Consider the following 21,147-nt stretch of genomic DNA (forward strand, 5'->3'; position numbering starts at 1 on the left):
GGCTCTTCAACGACAGGTTCGGCCTTGACTTCAGGTTCCTTTTGCTTCTCGACGGCGGCAGCGGCTGCCTCAGCTTGGCGTTGCTGTTCTTTCTCAGCAGCCTTTTTCTGTGCCTCCAACTTTTTGATGTTGGAGGCTGCAACGGTGGCTACAATACCATCGACGTCGATAGCAGAAGCAGCGACAGCGACACGAATGGCAGCCTTGACGTTTTCGCTGGGTTCTTGTGGGACAGTTTCGGCGTCGGACTTGACAGCTTCAGCGACGGCAGCAGGAGCTTCCTTGACAACCTGTTCCTCTGCAGCAGCAGCAGCAGGAGGAGGAGGAGGAGGTTGTTCTGGAGCAGTCTCCTCAACAGCCTGCTCGGTTTCGATGGCAGGCTTGACGGCAGCCTCTTGTTCTTCTTCTTCTTTGGTTTCTTCAGCAACTGCTTCCTTTGCAACTTGCTCCTCTTTCTCCTCGGCGACTTTGCGCTTTGCAGGCTCGTCGTCGACATATGATTCTTGTGCAACAGAACGCTCTTCCTGTTGCTCTGCAGGCTCGGTGGCTTTGGCAACTTGCACAGGCTCTTCTTCTACCTTGGCCTCTTCAGTGTCTGTGGTGGCTTTGACCGCAGGCTCCTCGACGACGTCGGTGGTAGGTTTAGTTTCTTCTTCTTCAACAGGTGCCTTTTCGGAAGCAGTCTGTTCAGCAGCGGATGTCTCCTCCTCCTTATATTCACCTGACTCGGCGGCGGGAACATGTTCTGCCTTGGGAACTTGGACAGTGGTGCTCTCGGGAACTTCAACCTTTGCAGACTGAGCCTCTACAGCATCAACATTGCCCTTTTCTTCTTCTTTATCTTGAGCATTCTGAGTTTCTTCGGATGTTTCCTGGGCAACTTGCTCCTCAGGAGCAGCATCCTCCTTGACGGGTTCAGGTACTTCCAAGGGCTTGGCATGCTCGACGGAAGCGAGTTCGGCAACAGGCTCGTTGACTTGAAGTTCGTGGGTGTGTTTTGCTGGAGGAACGATGTTATCGATGTTTACGGCGGAAGAGCGGATAGCTTCGTTGATGGCGCTATCGATTGCATCTTTTGCAGAAACCTGCAACTGTTCCACTGTAGACGCGTTGGCGGCAGCGGCAGCAGGTTCCGGTTCGACTTTCTTAGGCTCTTCTTGCTGTGATGACGATGACGACGACGAAAGAGAGTCGAGGATGGCGTAGACATCGATTGCTGCAGAGCCGACAGCGTTGGAGATAGCTGCTTGAATGGCGGGTGAGAGTTCTTGGATATCGCTGGACATGATGGGAAATGGGAAAGAGAGGCGCAAAGGATTTTTTTCGCGCGGGACCCAGATTCCTAGAAAAGGTAAAGCAGCCCCATCCGTCTTCCGGATCTGCTTCGGAAAACTTGTTGGCTGCTTCCACTGCTGGTTCAAGTTCAGCCGTTTGACTCGACTTTATCTCGGCGATCCAAGCATATATTTATCGTTATAAATTTATCAAGAATTTCTCGATAGCCAGACACCAGTCTCAAAATGGCACCATCTGATGCTTCTTGCAGCAAAGAGAATTTAAGTTTCAGAAAACCATATAGACTTAATTCATATTATATAGATCGGCTCATGCCTGCGCAAACACGTTAAGCCGAGTACAACAAAGTGTTCCTGAGCATTGCATTGTAAAGACTTCTTAGATACTTTCCAACAAGGTAGAAAATTACGGCAGCTAGTAGGCGAGCAAGAATACACAAGATCATTCTATTATTAGGAACATGTCACTTTTTTTCATTCCCGGATACGGCGCTTTCCGGTTCCAAAAACTTTCATTTCTTTGCACACTCTTTCCAGGGGTATATCAAATGCGTCAGCGTTTTCGTCCCTTGGCTTTCCTTCTTTTATCACAAACTATACTGGATATTTACTTTTACAATGAGCATTCAGTCTTTGTATCAAGATAGAAAAGGCAGGCCTGAGCCCATGGACTATGTCGTTGATGAAGAGCAGTAAGCTCTTGAAACGGTGAGCTCTTATGCACAATATTTTATCAATTTGCCTCATGACAGAGACAATGAGTCAGATGCTATGCAGACGGAAGATGCAAAGAACGACACAGATGTTCTTATGAGAGAACCTTCAGCCAGACGAAGTTATACGTTCTACACAGTTCAGGACAAGGTGACGTTGTTCAAGCTGTTGTTTGAGAAATGTCTGAGTGCTTAATCTGCCGCAAAGCAGTTGGGGATTCGCATTCGAACAGCCCGGCGGTACAAGAGAGTTCCTGACAGCATCTTCGAGAAACGTAAAAAGAAGAGTCGTTCACGTATCCTTAATGAGGAGCATCAGAAGATCATTCTAGAGTGCATCGACGAGAATCCTTCGTCTGTCTTGGAACAGTTGATGGAGCGACTGCGCCAGATATTTAGGGAACTCAAGTTGTCCAAGAGTGCTGTTTATGACTTTGTGAGAACGCATTGCAGTCTGTCCCTCAAGAAAGCTCGATTTCGGCCTATAGACAGGAACAGCGAGGAGAAGATCCAAGAACGCCTTGATTGGGTTTGTAAGCGGGAGGGAACCGATATGGACTTTAGGAGCAACTGCGTCTTTCTTGATGAATCTGATCTTGGTACTGGAAGACGTGCCAGATACCCTGCCATTGTTCCACCTTTGACCATGGAGCTTCTGCGACATGTCATCACAAAGCTTCACAATGGAAAGCTAAATATGACGTTGACGACTCAGATCAAGGATGTCATAATTGTAAGACTCATCTGGATTGGGGGATAAATGCTAGTTAAATAAAAATGATATAATGGCCCTTTTTACACTTGCTTGTTCTTTTCTTGTAGGGGTACCGCGATGGGCATATCTCCCATGTGTCTGCCCGCAGACAGCTGATGGAATTTGCAGAGAATGCCAATGGGCCTGATCGTAACGTGACGTTGGCAGTGGAAGCATTGTAAGTGCAGCAATCCTCTTGTTTCATATTTCTTTTTTTCTTTCTTTCTTTTTATAAACAATGGTTGCTCATTTATATGGATATCATAGGATCCCTGCCCTCAAGGACTTGAATCTTGGACCAGTTGGAGAAAGCGAGCTTTCTGCATTATTTGTCCATCCGTTCATCCAAGGAGGACGAGCAGCGTCGTTATAATCTCGGATGTGTTTTCGTCCGCTGACGGTCTAGATCTTCGAGCGTGCTCAAGCGCTTTATCCACAATTAAACACTTCACTTCATTATTGTATTCCTGTATGGCCGCTTTGTTTCCTTATTCGATTGCTTCTGTTGTGGCTGCTCTACCTGAGGTACCAGGGCTATTGCTCACGCACATGTTCGTTGTACATGTTGTAATTAATGAGGGATTCTACTTCCATATGTTCTCCAATTACAAGGTCCGTTGATTCTCCACCGTCTTCAAAGGTGTTTTCAACCAGCAATAAACTAGCTTCAGCTTACACCTCACTTGCGTGGTTTTGCCCTACCAAAGGATACCGTCTTCAAAAATGGAATTTCCTCGACCATCTTCTTAAACAAAATTAAAATTCATTGAGGGTAAAAAAAAAAAAGAAAAAAAAAGAAATATACGACAAGAATAAGGCACGACTTCCCAGCAGCCGACATCTGAAATGAAAAAGACGACATCCATTTTTGGATGGTGCGACAAAATCCTGTACGTATATTGGCTTACACGGTACCCGAACTAACAGTGCAGATCAAGTTCGAATGAGCTCTGACGCGGATTCTGCTCCTTTAAGTTTGATTTGGCATTCGTGTTCCATTTTTCCGTAGCAGTCGTGTACGTTCCGCATTCCGAAGATTTGCATATCAAAGGTCTGGACACGTCGGACTACATAGAATGACGTAAATGAAGACGGGTACCGGCGAACCAGAACCAGTACCCAAACACTTGTCAAGCAGAAATGGCTATTCTGTCGGGCAGCGTCAAGCTCTACTATTCTCTTACATATCAGATCTGTTGAAATACATACTCATCCTCAGCACGGATAACGCGACTGGAAGGTTGACAGTTCTCGTAGCATCAATTAATTAATCAATCAATCAATGTCAGTTAATCAAAGTATCATGTATGGAGCTTGAGCGGATAGGTGGAGCCTTTCTAGCTCTTTATTTTGAGCATGTAAAGTTTGTGGTGCCTGATGATGCGCGGCACCTCAATTTTCCTTGATAGCCTTGGGATGCCAGCGAGGGCCGCCGAAACTTTCTGTGGAGAACAACAATGTCGCAACCGGTTCCATTCCATTCCCTAAATGATCCTCTCTCCCAAATCGTCGAAAAGGAAACCGCAGCGAATGCAGCCGACATCTTTTGCCCGATTGAAACTTGCCGCTGCCTAGTCATTAGGAAGGGTGCAGCGAAGCTCGTGGAGCGACAGGGCAATAAGGCAAGTTTTATACTCGCGAGCTGTGTATCCAAGTTATATATATACTAACGAGAGAGAACAAAGTAGCTTTCTCTTCCAGATTCGCTTCTCCCAGCAAACGCGCTCAAGAGCCAGGAGGAAGAAACCCAATTTTGGCAGCTGTCAAATATGATGCAGTTTGAGAATGTAGGGTTCTCCAAAACCGTAGGAACAATTAAATACCTGTCCTGCGCTGACTGCGATGTCGGCCCTATTGGATACCACGATACCGAGAGCGGCCCCAAGGAATTCCTCATTAGCGTACGCCGTGCACGATATCGTTTTCAGTAATATTAAGAACAATCATCTCCTCTCCTCACGCCGCCTCCTTCATCCACTCTACTCTATCAAAATGATAAACTAGCAGGTTTCAAAGATAAAATGAATCAATAGATGCATGTGTATATCACCCTTTTCTTTTGTTTCGTTCTTTTCCATCCTCTCCATGAGAAAACGCACGGCTGTTCTTTTTGTCTTCTTCCTCTATCTTACTTGCCCATACAGCAGCGTTTGGGCGCAGGAAGGAGTATACACAGTGATAAGCCCAACTCCAGGGGCGCCGTACGTTGCGGGTCAAAAGCTGCCTCTGGTGTACCAGGTATCGGCAAATGCAACGTCAGCCAGTAAGTCTATCAGCATAGGTCTTTAGTTATTGCACGCAGCTAACAACGGACGTTGCTACATAGTCCTTCGATTATCGATTTCACTTGAGAATCTAAAAAATGTGACGGACAATGTAGTTATGGTTGACGACGCTGATATCTCTCAGGGTTACAGCCAACAAAAAGTATTGGGTGATGGCAAGACTGTGTATGAGCACCAGACCAATGTAAGTTGTTACGGTATCATATTACAGCCTTCAGAAGGATGACCACTCACATCGGCATCTTTACAGTATGGTATTCCCAAGGATAAGGCACCTGGAGAGTACAATGTAAGCGCTGAAAACAATACAAAGAAAATAGCCCGATTGCTCGTACTCAACAAGATGCTTTTACTTTCGCATAGGTCGTTTACACGAACGTTATCACGCAACATAAGACGACTGTACCTGTCCGTATATCGGCAGCGTCCATGAGTGACAAGACTTCATCCAGTGACCAGAAACCCGGTGGTAAAAGCAGTATCTTTTCGGGCGCGCAGACGATCCACGGTTCGCAATTCATTATATCTGGCGTAAGCATGTTCATCACACTACTTGTCCTAGTTGGACTATTGTAACCTGCATACACAAAGAATAATAATAATCAATATCATTTCCTTGTAACCATATGTAAATTCATGCTACTGAATTTCAATCATAAGCGCTCGTTGGGGGTGTATGGAACGTATGCATGCATCCTTTCTATACGTTGAACTTGTACAACATGGACCTCAATAACCAAGGTATGCGTGTCAAAACAAAAAGGTTAGTGATCATGTTGCCAAGTAAATGCACCATGCAGTGGATCTAGGCGAATGTGTCGGTGAAGAGGATGGTCAATCATTTCAATCTGTGAGTAGCAGTGGTTTAGGATACGTATACGGTCTTACTAAAGCAGCGCGACGAGCTTAGTGGGTCAGCTGGTTCTGTGCACTGCGCGGCCACGAGTATTACTGTGAAGTATCTGGCGACTTTATCGAGGATAGTTTCAATCTGGTCGGGCTCTCGTCACTTGTGCCTCACTTTGACGACGCGTTCGAGCTTATTCTGGATATTGAAAGAGAGGATGAGGATGTGAACAAGATACCAGATATCAGCATACTTCAGCCATATGCTGAGATGCTCTATGGCCTTATACATCAGAGATACATCATCACCAGGATGGGTCTACATCAGATGGTACGAGAAGCAAGCGCTCAGAGTGGATACATACCTCACGTGACAACATGTTGGATCATAATAGTTTGAGAAATACAAGAATGGACACTTTGGATACTGCCCTCGAGTCTTCTGTCACGGCACACCGCTGCTTCCCTGCGGCCAGCATGATATGCCGAATCAAAGCGCTGTGCGGCTTTACTGTCCAAACTGCAAGGACATTTACCTACCAAGTTCGAGATATGACCGTGTTGATGGTAATATTATGCATATGCATGAAAAATCGTCCATAGATATTGATCTTGGATCTCGCATAGGTGCGCACTTTGGCACTACGTTTCCACATTTGTTTACGCAAACATACAGCGAGCATATGCCAAAGATTCCACGCCACGAAATATATGTTCCCAAGATCTACGGATTCCGTGTCAGCGAGCTTTCAGCTACTGGACCTCGAATGCAATGGTTGCGGACGTTGCCGCCATCGTCGTAAACTTTGCATTCACTCAGTCACATTCGCTTTGTACATAGTCATCAAAAGTTGAATATATTCTTTGTACAGAAATTATTACACTGAAGTGCAAGCACATCAGAAAGGAGGAGGAGAGAGAAAGAGGTAACAACCATGGTAGATGCAATATGTTGGAAATTAGGTAATAATGATGAGTATATGCAACGCTGGAAACGGTATCATGCTTCTTTTCGAGCAGCAGAAGAATGTTGTTGTTGTTGCTCTTGGTGTTGTTGCTGGCAGCAATAAACACTCTTGAACCATTGATTTTCCATGATTTGGGGGACAGTTGCCCTCTTTTTAGGATCAGGATTAAGCATTCGGTAGATGAGTTTCTTTGTTTCAAACTCGAGACCTTCGAGGATATCGAGACCGCTTTCCTTTGCACGTTTCCGTATTGACTCTCTTGCGCGTTGCAATTTGGCCTCCCTGTCGTCTGACCCAGCAACGACGCCAGCTTGCTTTTGCATCCGCTCTCGCACCGCATTCTCCCGTTCTTCCTCGACGAGGCGGCGGAACTTTAGGTATCTGTCGTAATTTTCGTCTTCGCCTTTCTTGGCTACCTGCCACATGTGGTTGCCGGTATGCATTGCCATGTATATTACTCCACAGCTCCATACATCCACCTGTCTCGGGTCGTATTCAGGCTGGCTAAACTCTTCCGGTGCAATGTATGGTTCCGAGCCACACACGCCTCTGCTGTACAAGACCTCGTCGCTTTCCGACGCCTGGAAGCAGTCTGCACCTCCAAAGTCAGATATTTTCAGACAGCCATCATGTGTCAGGAGCAAATTTTCAGGCTTGAGATCACGGTGGGCCACCCCCATGCTATGCAGATACTGAACCCCCAGCATAAGTTGCTTGAAAAAACAATTTGTTTCTGGCACTTGGAGACCGTTTGACGCAAACTCGCAAATCACATTGAACAGATCGCCGCCATCGCAGTATTCCATGACCTGGCAGTACACCGACGACGTCTCATTGAGGGGTAAAAGATCCAGGGTTCTGATCACGTTGCGTTGATGAAGCGATGAGGAAATGCAAAACTCGGCCGTCAGTCGCTTCACGTAATGCTTTGTGCTTTCCGAGCTTTTTTTCCGCACCTCCTGTACGTAAGGGCAAGGAGAATGAATGAATATATATGTAAACGACGATGATGATAATGATGCCATTATCGTTAAAGTGCACGAAGAGCGATCTTACCTTGACAGCATACAAACGCTCGCCATTCTCGTTTGGTTTGTGCGCTATCCTGACCACACCAAACGCTCCTCTGCCGATAACCTCGTTCACTGTGCCCCATTTTTCCGTCAGACAAGCACTCGATGGAGTCCTCCTGAGTTCAGCGTCGACTGCATTCCTCTCTTTTTGCAGCGCACCCGCCGCTGCCGCTGCTGCCGCTTTTTTGTCGCCAAAGAGCGATAGCTTGAACGGTTTGCCAGTGTCTCGATGGAAAATGCCGGCCAGATTGTGTAGAGACAGAGACGCCCTGTTGCTCGAGGGGCATTTTATATAATGCGCATGCGTTCCATCGGGAAATACTTGAAAACGGGTATGAGGTGCTGATGACGACTTTGCGGATATAGAGTGGTGCGACGACAGTGAACGGGTAAGTGCGGGCGCGCATTCATTGGAGGACGGCGGCGCCGGCGGCTTGCCATCCTTCTGCGGATGCTTACTAGAGCGGAAAAGACCCATGGTACGCAGAAAAAAAGAAGAAAAACAATGCTTGGATGGACTTTTTCCGTCGGTCGTGGCCACAAAAATTCAACGGGGTGAATCGCAAAATTGGCGCACTTCAACTCACCAGCCCCGCCGCGCTGCTGATGCGATGTTTTCACCTCTTTTAGACAAAAAATATAAAACACGCATCCCCGACCCAACACAAGGTTCAAAGCTAAGGTAACAAACTCGTACACCGCTCCATTCAACCGAACGACTACAACAGCATTCCAGTAGCACCAGCATATGTATGATAGTTGAATTGTATTTTATTTTACAAGCACGAGCTCCCAATCATTGCGGCACCCATGTCCGCATGTTGGTACACCGTCAGAGATGTTCCACACGCGTAACTTGCAAAATATACTTAGAAGAGACGGTGGGGCTTACCCATGGTAGACTTCAAGTACAAGGACTTGACGTTCTGCCAGTTCTTCTTGAGCAAGGAGACCAAGAAGTTGATGGCCAACATGATGTTAGCAACCAATTGGTCTTCGGTCATGGCAACGTGGCCAACGGCGACACCCAAGCAGAGGACCTTCTTCAACTGGAACTTGATGGTGGCACGGATTTCATCGGCCTTGACCTTCAAGTCATCGTTGTGGGAGACGGCAGTGGGGAACTTGCCGACCTTGTGAAGACCGGGACCCAAAAGACGGGGGATCTGCTTGATCAAGGCATCGGAAGCAAGGAAAGCATCGTACTTCTTGGCGAGCTTCTTGATAAGCTTCTTGTTCTTGTTGAGCTTCTTCAAGTCCTCAACAGACTGGAATTCCATACCGGCAGCCTTGGCCTGGTCGCAGTGGAAAGCATCACCGAGAACGCAGACGGAAAGGTTGGGACGGGGAATGTTGGGAAGTCTAGAGTGAGTTGAATAAGTATAAAGTCCTTCTCCGTCGGTGCGACATCAGGCTCCACCGTGGCGATCAAAAGTCCTCCAAAATCACACATTACAGCAATTTTGGAATCCTCAAACATGCACGGTGGAGTCTCTCGTTCTTACTCACTTGATGGTACCAGAGAAACGCTTGTCACGCTGGGGATCGTAGTTCTTGAGACCAATTTGGAGTTCGACAGTTTCGGTGAAGTTACGCTTCTTCTCCTGGGATCCCTGTTGGATCTGGCGAACGACTTCTCTGACGGCAGCAGTACTGACTTTGCTGTATATATTACATGTTGGATGAGCCGTTGTGTTTAGTCACACCGATGGATGGATGCGTACCTCATTGTTAGATGTAAAAGAGAGGAAGTTCATCTTTTGGACACTGGGAACTTTTGAGTACTTTGCTTCTTTCAAGCCCCGCATTGAACAACTCAGACAGCATCTGAGACAGACAATTGTAGGGCGATAACATGCAATCTGTATTTACAATGGAAATAATAAAATCAAAGGACAACGGCCAGCGTTGTTAAAATGTAAAAGAATAAAAGGACAAGTGATGGAGGATGGAGCGACGCGGCCACACTGGAGGATGCCTCGTCGGAGGAGGACATTGTCATGCCATGGTTATTGTTTTTAGAATCGCAGACGGACGAGACTTTGCTGGTCTTGACATTGTCAGACGTGGTATAATTAGTATTACTGAGAATAGTCGAGTATCCCATTGAATCGAACATGCGTAGCACTCCAGGGCCGATCGGTGACTGGTACACATGCTGCTGCAAAGTGTTGTTGACCGAGACATTGTAGAAAATAGTTGGGATGTTGCTGTACATTTCCTGCACAATATCGCTTAGCTTTTGGCCTGTAATAAAGTTTGCCGCCATGATAAAGTCGGGCGTGTTGAGGTACGAGTCATCCAGATGCGAAATGGATATGCCCAGTCGAAAGTTGCGATCTGACAATTCGGTTTCTGACGTTAGAGTATTGCCTCCCGTGAGCATCTGCATCGACGTATATGTTTCATTGAGGTAAGTGTTGTAGTTGTATGTGCTGTTCTTAACAGCCGGTGGAGGGAAATGGAACGATAGAGTGCCATTTTGGCTCATCGCTGTCCAAAGTTTGTTCGCTACGCGCGATTGGTTCGATGCATTGAACTCCTCAATGAAATTCATTACAAATGCCTTTGCGTCCTGGACACAAAAGTTCTGCATATCGAATCCGACGGATGCTAGGGAGACGAGAGATGACGAATTGTAGGTCACATCCTTTGTCCACAGAAATTTGTCGAATATCATTGTTGGCTGGAATCCCGTAACAAATACAGGGCCCGTTTGCTGCTTAATGTACCAATACGGACTTGGTGTCACTAATCGTAGCTCATCTGGATCAATGATACCGTCGATTAACGTGCGAAAAGGTGACGCTCCGTTTGCAAAGTAGGCCGACCAGGAGCTGATGAAGCCTAGTCCATGCAGAATTTCATGCAGGATTATGTACTCCAAGTCAATCTGGTCAGCTCCAATAGACGTATCGTTCTGCATATATCCAGTAAATGTCAGACCAAGTCATCTTCAACCCAACCACGCCCACCCTTACCTTGAAGTAATATTTCCCGCCAGGAGGTACTCCAGTGTTGTTCCAGCCGTTTTTGTACGCTTGTTCGTAATCGACCGAGTTCATGTAGGCATCGTGATTTATTTCGATAGCAATATCATGATTTGCCCACGCCGAGGTATTATTGTAGGGTGCTAACTGTTTTGCCAATGCTTGAGGATAGATGTAATTTAAATCTGCTCCGTCCTCAAAGGGCAGAGTGAACTATATATTTGCCGTCAGGATTAGGTAACACAATTTAACATCTTTCGTGGGCATTCATTACCTGCGATGAAGGCACACCCCATCCCAATGTATCATTTGCGCATTTGTCGTCACAGAAGCTATAATACGAAGCTTGGATGCTGTTACAACCAAATCATGGTTAGCCATCTTCTGTCAAATCAAAACGAAAGCCGTTTCTTTACACTTACACTAGATCGTTTTTTATATTAATGACCTGTGAAAAATCGTTCGCAGCGTCTATAAGTGCTCCTGCAACCTTGTCGCAAAAAGCAGTGTCAATAGTGCAAAAGAGTTCTACGTGGACATGTGCGTTGGCTTGGAAACTGTAATCAGGTGTGCGGTTGGAATTCGCACTCGAGACAGTTCCGTCGTCGTCGTTCTTGTCACTGCGAGTCGTTTGCGCAGCTGCTGCTGCCGCCGTTGGTGTCTCAGTCTCTAACGCAAATTTTATTTTGCTGCCAGCGAGGTCGGCATCGAGAGGATACACTTGATGCGAGCTGCTGTGAATTTGTAACTGCTCACGAACAGAAACGGAACGATCCCGTGAGGATCGAGTAGCTGCAGCTGCATCGGTTTCACGATGGGCAAATGCTCCTGGTAACCCAACAAGTAGCGTCAAATATAGCAACAGAGTTGCTAGAGTGAACATGTCCTGTAAAGATAGACATTTCATGGCAACTCCTTCGAAGGGGTGAAAGGAAAGAAGAAGAAAAAAGGGTTGCAGAATGAAGTTCTGCAGATCCTCAGGTGAAAGGCCGTAACGGGGTTTCAAGCAACCAGAATTCCGATTTTGTTATCACTGACTGTGTCACTAAAGCACATGCTTTGGAGAGATAGAAATACGATAAAAACGTGTGGCAGTAAAAATGATGCTACTAGACTACTTTGTAGGAAGTGGTTATTATCTGCAGGCATCCTCAAAGTACTCAGTATTCCAAACATGGATATGTGTGTTTCACGCACCTGTCGTCATGCAACGCTGCTCGAATGTACAGATTGGTGCAGTTGAGCGAATTCTACCTTATAACAATTCGACGAAATTTCTTTGAAAGAAGCATATCTGCACTTGAAGACGCTGCAAATACTCAACTCTAGTGTGAGACACTACAGTGTAAATTAAAAGTGCCTTCTCTGTAGCTAAATCAAATTATTTGCATTTGTGTCAAAAAAGTTATCAATCTAGAACTTCTCATTCTTGCAAAGTCGCTTATAAGAGAAGAATAATAATTCTACGCGGCAGAAAATATAACTCTATCGTACTTAATAACAAGAAGCACCTTTGGAAGGTCGAGTTTCCGTTCGTTGCAGCATATATCCAGAGACGTCTGTAGAGGGCCTACATAGATTGGGTTTGAATACTTTGGATAGAAACAAAGAATCTGTTAAACAATGTATCCTCCTATATGGCTGCGTGCTATTTCCAGTAGTTGTTCACGAATGGCTTACACCGTAGGTAGAGAGATCCATTGTTTAGGAAAGCGGAGTGTTTGTCAATTCCCTTCTTGAAGCAAAAATTCGCGCAACGCGTTGAACGCGCTTTTCGGAAGCGAACCGATGGCAGCAGCAAGCTCGAATGTCCAGCCCATGTAAATACGAACATGTTTATGCGAATAAATTGAAAACCAACATGGCTTCTATACCAGGAATGATCAGCTGTGTGCACCGCCCAGCGATTTATTTCCAACGCTGGAGAGGAAATCTTCAAATTACGATCGCCTGCCTGATCTCGCTGACAAGCTGGTGATCAAGGATCGATTATTTCGCCAGCAGTATGCCAGTATTTATTTCGTTCGTCTTCACAAGTTACGCCCGTTTGTAAAAGCAGCAGCCGATGAACGTTGGGCAAATTTACCAGGTACGATCAATACGTACAATGTCTGCAACGCGACTCACAGCGTGCCTGCATAGATCGTCCACAATATCTCCCAAAAGTGCTCGATGCTACTGAGAAACGATGCTATATCATTGGAACCATTTACGTTGACATGGCTCTTAAACCAAATATCTTGCATGATTTAAGCGCTGAGGTTGGAATTTTGGAAAAAAGGATTCATTAGAGCATCGCACACTGACGAGCAACTGTATAGAGTTCAATAGTTGCTCCTCCGTTACCGAAAAAATACAAGGGTTCAGACGACAAGGTCGCTATTGAGGATGAATCAGGACGCATACAATTAGTGGGGGCCGCCGTTTCTCAAGAATTTTGGGTTACAGGTCAGTACATACAATCGGTAGGTCGCTGGCTCATATATACTGAGTAAACAGGTGTAGGCATAGTGGTTGGGTTATTGGGCAAAGAAACCTCAGCAGGCCAATTCGAAGTGCAAGAAGTGTGCCTCCCCGGTATTGCTCCACAGCTAAGCATTCCAAAAAGCAGTGAGTTAGATGTCCGTTGCGAATCAATTATCAAAATTAATCCACCCGTTCAGTATCCTCAGAGAAGAAGTATGTTGCAATCCTATCCGGTCTCAGCATCGGTGCGGATGCCAACCTTGATCTCAAGACACAGCTGTTGACAGAGTTTTTATCGGGTGAACTGGGAAGTCCCGCCGTAAGTTTTGACTCTTCTGTCAGATATCTACAAGCTGCAACGTGCTAAGGCATATATTAGGAACAAACGTCAAGTGCTAGTATCTGTAGAGTCATTCTGGCTGGTAACTCTGTCGCTCGAAGGAAAGTTGAAGAAGATACGAAAAAGCCTGTAAGTTACCTTAGGACTATCTGCAATGGATGCTCTGATGCTAAGATGCGACCAAAGAAAAAATATGGATACGATGCCACACGCTACGATGCAACGCCAATGCTCCAGCTTGATGAATTTTTAGAGGAGATATGCGGAACTGTACCTGTGGATGTCATGTCTGGCCCACAAGATCCGATAAACCGACACTTGCCACAACAAAGATTGAATTCAGCACTTTTCCAAAGAGCACGTAAATTGAACACATTCCAGACAGTAACCAATCCGTACTGGGCCAAGATAGACGACGTTGTGTAAGAGGAATGATGCGTCATAATCGAAAGATTGTCTCATTGACAAGCATGCTTGTTCAGCCTGTTAGGGACTGCAGGTCAAAATATAGATGATCTATACAAGTACACGGATAGTGAAAATAGGCTATCTGTTGCGGAAAGATGTTTGTTCTGGAGGCACATGGCACCTTCTGCCCCCGATACGCTATGTAAGGGTCGGTTCAAGCGTACAATAGTTTGTTGACACTAAGGTGTTGCTCCCTCCTGTTTAGGGTGCTACCCGTTCCAAGATCGAGATCCGTTTCTGCTTGAACAGAGCCCGCATGTCTACTTTATAGGAAACCAAAGCCAATTCGAGCAGAGTTTGATAGAAGGTAAGTAAAACCAGACTAGAGCTTGGGCCAAGCTTATGCTAACCCATCGAAAAATAAGGACCGGAGGGGCAGAAGATACGGGTTGTGCTAGTCCCGTCCTTTGCAGAAACAGGTTTAATCGTTCTTCTAGATCTTGCGACATTGGAATGCACTACAGTACGCATTGCTGATGATAAAAATCCTCAACCGGATGTAGCTCCTATGGACACTTCAGAGTAATAAATTAATTGACTGCAAATAGAATTTCCCCTTGTTATCCTGCTGAACCTGCAGTAACGTATCCGCTTAAGCATTCGAAATCGTAATATAGTATGAAAGAATCTGGATTAATCGATAACGATTGATCATTCTCAAGCATCGATGATCCTCCCTTCTCAGTCAAAGTCGTGTATGGAGTTCCTGAAGGCCATAATGATGACTTGCGGATGGAAACGAAAGACAAGATATACACCACCTGAGCTTATTCCACAATCATCAAATGGAAATTGCTTAAATACATACGACCAGTTCCAGAAACAAGTCAATCTGTCGACGATGAGGGTCGCGTAGATGTTTATTTTCTTCGTCTTTACTCCCGGCAAAGATTCTTGTCGTGGACGTTCAGTCTCAACATACTTACTTTTGTCTCCATTGTTACCTCTACGCTATCTTACAACACCACAGGCGATAACAATTGGGTTCTAATCACCCATTTTGACGCTTTCCTCGACAAAGATGTTCAATCGACGCTCGTGCTCCCCCTCAACGACCACCGTATTTCCTGATCCCAACCGCCACGATAACTACAAAGACCGAGTACGGCAATGAGCATCATCAGCTGCTCATACGTTTAACGAACTTTGAGCTACTCGCAGTCGCTGGTTACATTGGTCCGACGGCTGGCAGAAATGCTAGAAGAGCGTTCCTCGGTTCCTCGCTACCAGAGGATAAGGCCACTTGACCATTTACACACCTACAACACCACAAAAAGGTCCCATCAACGAGCTGCTCTGCAACTATACTATAGAGCATGCCCAGCGTTTGTGTGGTTTCGAGTCATATCGCTTTGCCGTCGGGAATGTCTTTATGTTTGCCATCCTTTGGCCTTCGGCTCTCATCTAAGCCAACAGCGAGTTCAATCCAAGTGTTATGTTCTATGGACAATACAGTAAAAACGGACCACAAGAGTACAGTGAAACTGTATTTGATCCTTTAAACAGCATAGGAGATACACGCCTCTTGCTTTGACAAACGAATTCCGTTCGTCACAGACATGCCCTGTATGTTTCGATCCTGTTATCCTTCCAATCTGCAGAGTCCATGTCAAAGGGAAAATCAAGACTCGATCAGTGCATATCCTGAAGAATGGAACAACGTGGCATCTATCTACAGATCCAGAGGAGTTTGTCTGTTAAATTATAGTTTATCCTGGAAGACCGGAGTCAGCATTTTTTAGATGATTTTATTATTCTGTCCAGGGCACCAAGTCAGCACCATACCTGTGTTCACTTATTTACCAGATAGTTTCTGGCAGACAATATACTAGGGAGCATCGCCAACTCGCGCTATTCATTTTGGCGTCAACGAAAGAAGTCCAAAAACTCAAGGATTTGAATCCTAACACGACGAATTTTGAGCGACTCAGTGACTCCTGACGTGACCCAAGCCCGACCGACCTCTCTTGTACTGAATGCTCTCCGCAAAGACTCTTCCCGACCACAAAAGCACTCTACAGCCATGTCAAAAATCATCACGCAGTAGAATGCAGTGTCACTGTCATTTACGAAAATGGTACCAACTTCAAATTGTCACTTTCTGATTAGTATCTCATGTTTTTGTCATATAGGCAATAAGGAAACACATTTTGTTCTTCAAGAAGAAAACGGTTATCGTTGCCCCGCGTGTAACAGTTGCAAGAACACAGTTGACGCCTTGTGAAAGCATCTGAAACGCACTGCACAATTATTGTAGATGTACTCTGACACACATTTAGCCAGCGACAATGATATCCCTGCGCAACCATTAATGCAGATTGGTTAGGTCCCCAACCCTTCCGAATTTGTGTTTGGAAGCCAAGCCATCTCAACAAAAGACACGAAGGTACCAGGCTGCAGCGAATTTCGCTTGCCAGCAAGCGTGTGGCTCGGAAGAGGAAATACAAACATATGGATTATAAAGAAGCTGCGCCTCGAGCCAGTCGCATTAGTCAACAAGGAAGGGTCCGAGGAGAATGTTCTGATCCACGTGAACCGCTTGTCAAATATAATTCGAAATGAAAGGAGAGGCGAGGCCGTTACCGAGCAAAAGCGTTTGCAACACACTCCTCTTTTGTCTGGTTTCTCCTTCACTTATCCCGTCAGTTGAACAACATGGTCATCGCTTCTTTGGCACTTCTGATACCGTTAAATGCCTGGTATATGCCGACGATATTTCGTTTGCAACACTGTTTAAGCCCCTTTATAAGCCCATCTTTGCAAAGATAATAAACAATATTTATAACTTGAGCTTGCGTATACTCGCAGTTTGTGTGCTTTGCCGATTCATCTCAGGATTCTAGATAGATGGGGTTCTATCTCTCTTGGCAGTCTGTAGATGGCGTAAATTGCTATGCGAGATGCGGTAAGTCGGTAAACACAGACGATGCGAGTAGAGGCGGTCCACATTCATTAATATGGCCCATTTAACTTCACTCTACAACGAAATATATATCTAGGACGCGAGAGTCTGTTTCTACTGATCTCAAGCTTTCGGTACATACTCGCCACGTCTCTGTACGACGATTATGCGTCGACTAGTTGCATAATCTGGACGGATGCTCTCTCCCCCCCCCCCGCAAATTTAATCACCGTTCCGACATGCATTGTTAACGTTGTTTCCTTCATCCAAAGGAAGACATGCCTATGTACATAGTCTGTGGCCGTTTAATGCACCAAACAATTTTTTCTCTTGTATCAAAAGCTATTCCAGTGTATCATCGTGTAAAAAGGACTGCAATCGTTACCAGCTTAAGTTGCCATCTTGCTGTATGTCGATCTAGACCATTGATATCCCTTGAACTTGTTGAAACCGAGCATCATTAGCTACTATCACATTTTTTGCAGGTTCCTGACGCAGCTAGTTTCGCAGGATGTGCCCTACAATCCGCTGACATGCAAGAGGGCCGAGGAGGAGCTCTTGGGCGCGCATGACAGATGGTACAACAATGCTGGAGACGAAGTTCCAACGTACGAGGAAAAAGATGATATTATCGAAAACTCTTCAGAGCTCAAGCCGCCTGTGGCACGACCTCCTGGTTTGAGAGCTAGAGAGAACCAATACTTGCTGCGACCAGGTACGCCCCACTGGATCGATATACACGTATTTGTCGCACTAAAAATCTATCTTTAAACTTTTTCTGTAGAAACCTTGGAAAGTGTATTCACCATGTATAGAATCACCCGGTGAACAGAAATATCAAGGACGCTGCGCCCTTTAATTTTGATACATGCTGTATAGCATACCTGAGCATTACATTGGACATGTTTATGTTTCAAAACAAGCAATATGGATGGGAGATCTTCCAAGCTATCGAAGAGTACTGCAAGACAAGTAGCGGCTATTCGGCAATCCAGATTTCTTCGCTGTCCATGGCAGCGAGGACGCAGTAGTTGAAAATCAGAGCGACGCCATGAAGAGGTAAGAGAAAGGGTCTCTTTTTCTTTAAGAAAATGAATCGGCATATTCAATCTAAGCGCGCGTTGCTTTGACGGTTTTTGCGGGCTGGGACTTTCAAGTATCTCTGTATTTGCTTTTCAGTCTGCAAGATTTGGATCTCGCTGGTTGAATATACTTCAACACTGAGGCGCATCTCTTGAACGAGGACCGGTGGAGCGGGAATCAATGCTGCTTTCTTCTCAATCATCAAAATAGAAAGGACATATTAACAGCGTTAGAACCAAAACCATAAGAAAAAGCTTGCTCCATTGTAATTTGCGTTATTGTTTTTCCTGCCATGAGTTCATATAAGATACGTTTTAAAGTTCGATTAGATCACGTTCCCGTCCAACAATATGCCATGAATGTGTATGTTGCCGCGGACTAGTGTTGCACACACCGACGGTGGTGAGCGACCAGTGCTTCTATATGCACAGCAATCGAGTATTGTAAACGAACACTTGTGTGAGATGAGCAAAGTGCAGCAGAGTGTAGAGTAAAAGTTAGAAAGGACCCTGCAGCTGTTGGTTGAAAGGGCACAAAAAATGAATCTGTCAAATATTCGCCGGTGAATGGGCGATTACCAAAAAAGTGTAGTGCTGTAACAGCTGAAGTGCAGCCACTAAGCCCATAACGTGAATCTGTCCGACAGCTATGTATTTAGATACCAATGGCGGTTTTTTTCTCCACCCAAAGGAAAATTTGCAAATAAAAAAATATTCTCCACAAGAGCGAGTTGCATGTGGACCAAATATTGGGTAACACGCGAGGTCATAATTTCTTGAACACCGAGCCCGCGGATTAAACGTTATGTAAACTGTTTTGGCTTGAAGACTCTGCCAAACCGCGGCTCACAGCACGGTTATCTCGTTTACATACAGTGGGTTTACATCGTACGCTGTCAAGGTGGAGATTGTAGGAAACTATTTGTCTCTCGGGGATTGTTGTAGAATTTGTCGTTGTTCTATTCATGCTCACTCCATTTTCGCAAGACTTGCCTGCTTCACATTCCTTTTTTGTACAAGCTAATTAAATATTGAACGAGCTTTCTTATTCTTCTCGTCAGGCACCTTTTTTTTCTTTTCTTTCTTTCTTCTATCCTCTTGGCTGAACCGTATCGACACCTCCTCTCCACTCATTTAAACCGCATGATCGATGGGTAATCAGCCTTCCTCCCGGTTCCGGAGCTCGAGTACAACAATCGATGTGTCCACCAACGATCCCTTGCCGTGGCGCCGAAACTCCGGACAGCGCGAGTATCCACTACCGAGTATATGCTCGTCGCCAGAAGGCCGCGTCAAAGCCAGGAAAGCGTCGTCGCCCACGCTGCTCAACTCGAAACCTCAGCGAAGTCAATCGTACTTCAAGTCGCTGCGGGCAGTGCGGCCGCCGTCGCCACCCTCACTCTCACCACGTGCAACAACAGACAGCAGCAGCGACGGCGGCGGCGGTGCCGATACCAGCACGCCACCATCGGCAGCAACGACGATCGTACATCCGCTCGAACAACACGCTCACGATGATTCTGTGTGGATAGCCGGCCGAAAGTTCGCGGACTCGCAGCAGTACATTTTACCGTGCGACGAGGAAGAAATTGACCGGCTGCATTTTCTGCATTTTATGATACGTTTTGCCATCCAAGGGTAAAGAAAGAGCAGCTTCTTTCTTTGTGAATTATTATTAGGATGAAAAAAGAACCTAATCCTTTTGCTTTCTAGCAATTACCTGGCGCCAGTTAGTGACGTGCTGCGCAAGGGCGGACGAGTCTTGGATGTTGGATGTGGTCCGGGGACTTGGACAATGGAGATCGCTGGCGAGTATCCAAGGTCCCAAGTCATCGGTGTGGATATGAGCACCATATTTCCGGTCGAAATCAAACCTTCAAACTGCACGTTCCAGCAATACAACTTGTTGGATGGTCTGCCGTTCGAAGACGAGTCGTTTGATTTCATATTCATGAGGTACTTTTCACAAATCAGTCGAAAGAAGGAAAACGTGACCCTAACGTACAATGTACATAGATTTGTTGGTCTTGGTATCCCCACTGAAAAATGGACAGATGTTATCGCGGACTTGGTGCGATTGTTGAAACCCGGTGGATGGATTGAACTGACAGAAGCCGATGCGGAGATCCACCAAGCTGGACCAACGTTTCGCGAATACAATGAGCAATTTGTCAAGGTCCTGCAAGAACGAAATCTTGATCCCGCAGCAGGCAAGACTCTCAAGGAACGACTCGAAGCGACGAACAAGCTCACAAATATCACATCCTCTTTTATATCCTGCCCTGGAGGTGTGTGGGCAGGCAAGTTGGGCCAGTTAACCTTGCAATCCTGGGAAGCATATTACCGTGCACTGGCGCCTCTGGTGTGTCGCACACTCAACTTGTCTGTCAACCAGTATACCGCGCGGCTGCATCTTTGTTTGAGGGAAGCAGACGAGTACAAGACGTTTGAAAATGTCCACTTTGCTTTCGCCCAAAAGAAGCAACAGCAAACTGAACAATAACAGCCCTTTCAATTCCCCCAACCCCATGCCCAATCTTTAGTACTACCAGTAACGTTAATAATAATACAATCTCCCCCACCCCCACCATAAAGTAGTGATGTTTCTCCAGACGGTGAGCACAGTTCCTTCAAACTTGATTGGCATTTCTGTTCACAGCGGTCTTACGTTTATTGGGTACAAATTACAAATGCGTTATGGCTTGCTTTATCGAACGATAGATGTATTCTTCGAAATCAATTTCTTGAGCCGAAAAGATAGTGAGGATAGAAAGGCTCGGTGTATTTGCCGTACAAGCCATTGCAGCAATTCAACGGCGTCTTTGTAGATACGCTGGGATGTATCGTCGAGTCACGGTCGTCAGATACTTGAGAGGGAATCAAAGCCTTCTTCTCGGCCTTTTTCGTTGGGAGTAGTATCTCAAATCTTATTCGCCTGGCATTGGACCTCAGACCTACTGTGGTG

The 21,147-nt window shown here is 45.7% G+C and overlaps 10 protein-coding genes across 10 annotated transcripts; 6 read left to right on the forward strand and 4 right to left on the reverse strand.

Annotated features, from left to right (window-relative positions):
• Positions 1-11: 11 nt before the first annotated feature.
• On the reverse strand, positions 12-1,286 carry VTP01DRAFT_2454 (uncharacterized protein; the record flags this gene model as incomplete). Its single annotated transcript, XM_069380917.1, has 1 exon — positions 12-1,286. A coding segment is annotated over one exon (1,275 nt), but the record flags the coding sequence as incomplete, so codon positions are not given.
• Positions 1,287-1,913: 627 nt separating this feature from the next.
• On the forward strand, positions 1,914-3,135 carry VTP01DRAFT_2455 (uncharacterized protein; the record flags this gene model as incomplete). Its single annotated transcript, XM_069380918.1, has 5 exons — positions 1,914-1,987; positions 2,048-2,159; positions 2,217-2,741; positions 2,831-2,940; positions 3,030-3,135. 5 exons carry the CDS (start codon positions 1,914-1,916, stop codon positions 3,133-3,135), a joined length of 927 nt encoding a protein of 308 aa, XP_069237231.1.
• A 1,084-nt stretch (positions 3,136-4,219) lies between these two features.
• VTP01DRAFT_2456 (uncharacterized protein) lies at positions 4,220-5,623 on the forward strand (the record flags this gene model as incomplete). The annotated part of the gene is made up of 6 exons (XM_069380919.1): positions 4,220-4,384; positions 4,451-4,682; positions 4,957-5,025; positions 5,089-5,231; positions 5,298-5,336; positions 5,411-5,623. 6 exons carry the CDS (start codon positions 4,220-4,222, stop codon positions 5,621-5,623), a joined length of 861 nt encoding a protein of 286 aa, XP_069237232.1.
• A 146-nt stretch (positions 5,624-5,769) lies between these two features.
• On the forward strand, positions 5,770-6,696 carry VTP01DRAFT_2457 (uncharacterized protein; the record flags this gene model as incomplete). The annotated part of the gene is made up of 5 exons (XM_069380920.1): positions 5,770-5,788; positions 5,848-5,897; positions 5,958-6,224; positions 6,289-6,460; positions 6,521-6,696. The coding sequence occupies 5 exons, from the start codon at positions 5,770-5,772 to the stop codon at positions 6,694-6,696; spliced, it is 684 nt and encodes a 227-aa protein (XP_069237233.1).
• Positions 6,697-6,893: 197 nt separating this feature from the next.
• VTP01DRAFT_2458 (uncharacterized protein) lies at positions 6,894-8,412 on the reverse strand (the record flags this gene model as incomplete). Its single annotated transcript, XM_069380921.1, has 2 exons — positions 6,894-7,820; positions 7,918-8,412. The coding sequence occupies 2 exons, from the start codon at positions 8,410-8,412 to the stop codon at positions 6,894-6,896; spliced, it is 1,422 nt and encodes a 473-aa protein (XP_069237234.1).
• Positions 8,413-8,803: 391 nt separating this feature from the next.
• VTP01DRAFT_2459 (60S ribosomal protein uL1) lies at positions 8,804-9,663 on the reverse strand (the record flags this gene model as incomplete). Its single annotated transcript, XM_069380922.1, has 3 exons — positions 8,804-9,296; positions 9,444-9,596; positions 9,659-9,663. 3 exons carry the CDS (start codon positions 9,661-9,663, stop codon positions 8,804-8,806), a joined length of 651 nt encoding a protein of 216 aa, XP_069237235.1.
• A 159-nt stretch (positions 9,664-9,822) lies between these two features.
• VTP01DRAFT_2460 (uncharacterized protein) lies at positions 9,823-11,831 on the reverse strand (the record flags this gene model as incomplete). The annotated part of the gene is made up of 4 exons (XM_069380924.1): positions 9,823-10,854; positions 10,916-11,137; positions 11,199-11,277; positions 11,347-11,831. The coding sequence occupies 4 exons, from the start codon at positions 11,829-11,831 to the stop codon at positions 9,823-9,825; spliced, it is 1,818 nt and encodes a 605-aa protein (XP_069237236.1).
• Positions 11,832-12,712: 881 nt separating this feature from the next.
• Positions 12,713-14,724, forward strand: VTP01DRAFT_2461 (uncharacterized protein; the record flags this gene model as incomplete). The annotated part of the gene is made up of 11 exons (XM_069380925.1): positions 12,713-12,744; positions 12,802-13,013; positions 13,067-13,185; positions 13,246-13,372; positions 13,430-13,534; positions 13,588-13,709; positions 13,770-13,859; positions 13,917-14,152; positions 14,213-14,340; positions 14,404-14,505; positions 14,564-14,724. 11 exons carry the CDS (start codon positions 12,713-12,715, stop codon positions 14,722-14,724), a joined length of 1,434 nt encoding a protein of 477 aa, XP_069237237.1.
• A 2,032-nt stretch (positions 14,725-16,756) lies between these two features.
• VTP01DRAFT_2462 (uncharacterized protein) lies at positions 16,757-18,131 on the forward strand (the record flags this gene model as incomplete). The annotated part of the gene is made up of 4 exons (XM_069380926.1): positions 16,757-16,897; positions 17,042-17,103; positions 17,586-17,815; positions 17,980-18,131. The coding sequence occupies 4 exons, from the start codon at positions 16,757-16,759 to the stop codon at positions 18,129-18,131; spliced, it is 585 nt and encodes a 194-aa protein (XP_069237238.1).
• Positions 18,132-19,332: 1,201 nt separating this feature from the next.
• Positions 19,333-20,685, forward strand: VTP01DRAFT_2463 (uncharacterized protein; the record flags this gene model as incomplete). The annotated part of the gene is made up of 3 exons (XM_069380927.1): positions 19,333-19,820; positions 19,896-20,138; positions 20,199-20,685. The coding sequence occupies 3 exons, from the start codon at positions 19,333-19,335 to the stop codon at positions 20,683-20,685; spliced, it is 1,218 nt and encodes a 405-aa protein (XP_069237239.1).
• Positions 20,686-21,147: the final 462 nt, after the last annotated feature.

The sequence above is a fragment of the Rhizomucor pusillus genome, assembly GCF_041956525.1.
Source record: "Rhizomucor pusillus strain CBS 183.67 unplaced genomic scaffold VTP01scaffold_13, whole genome shotgun sequence".
In the NCBI taxonomy this organism is placed as follows: domain Eukaryota; kingdom Fungi; phylum Mucoromycota; class Mucoromycetes; order Mucorales; family Lichtheimiaceae; genus Rhizomucor; species Rhizomucor pusillus.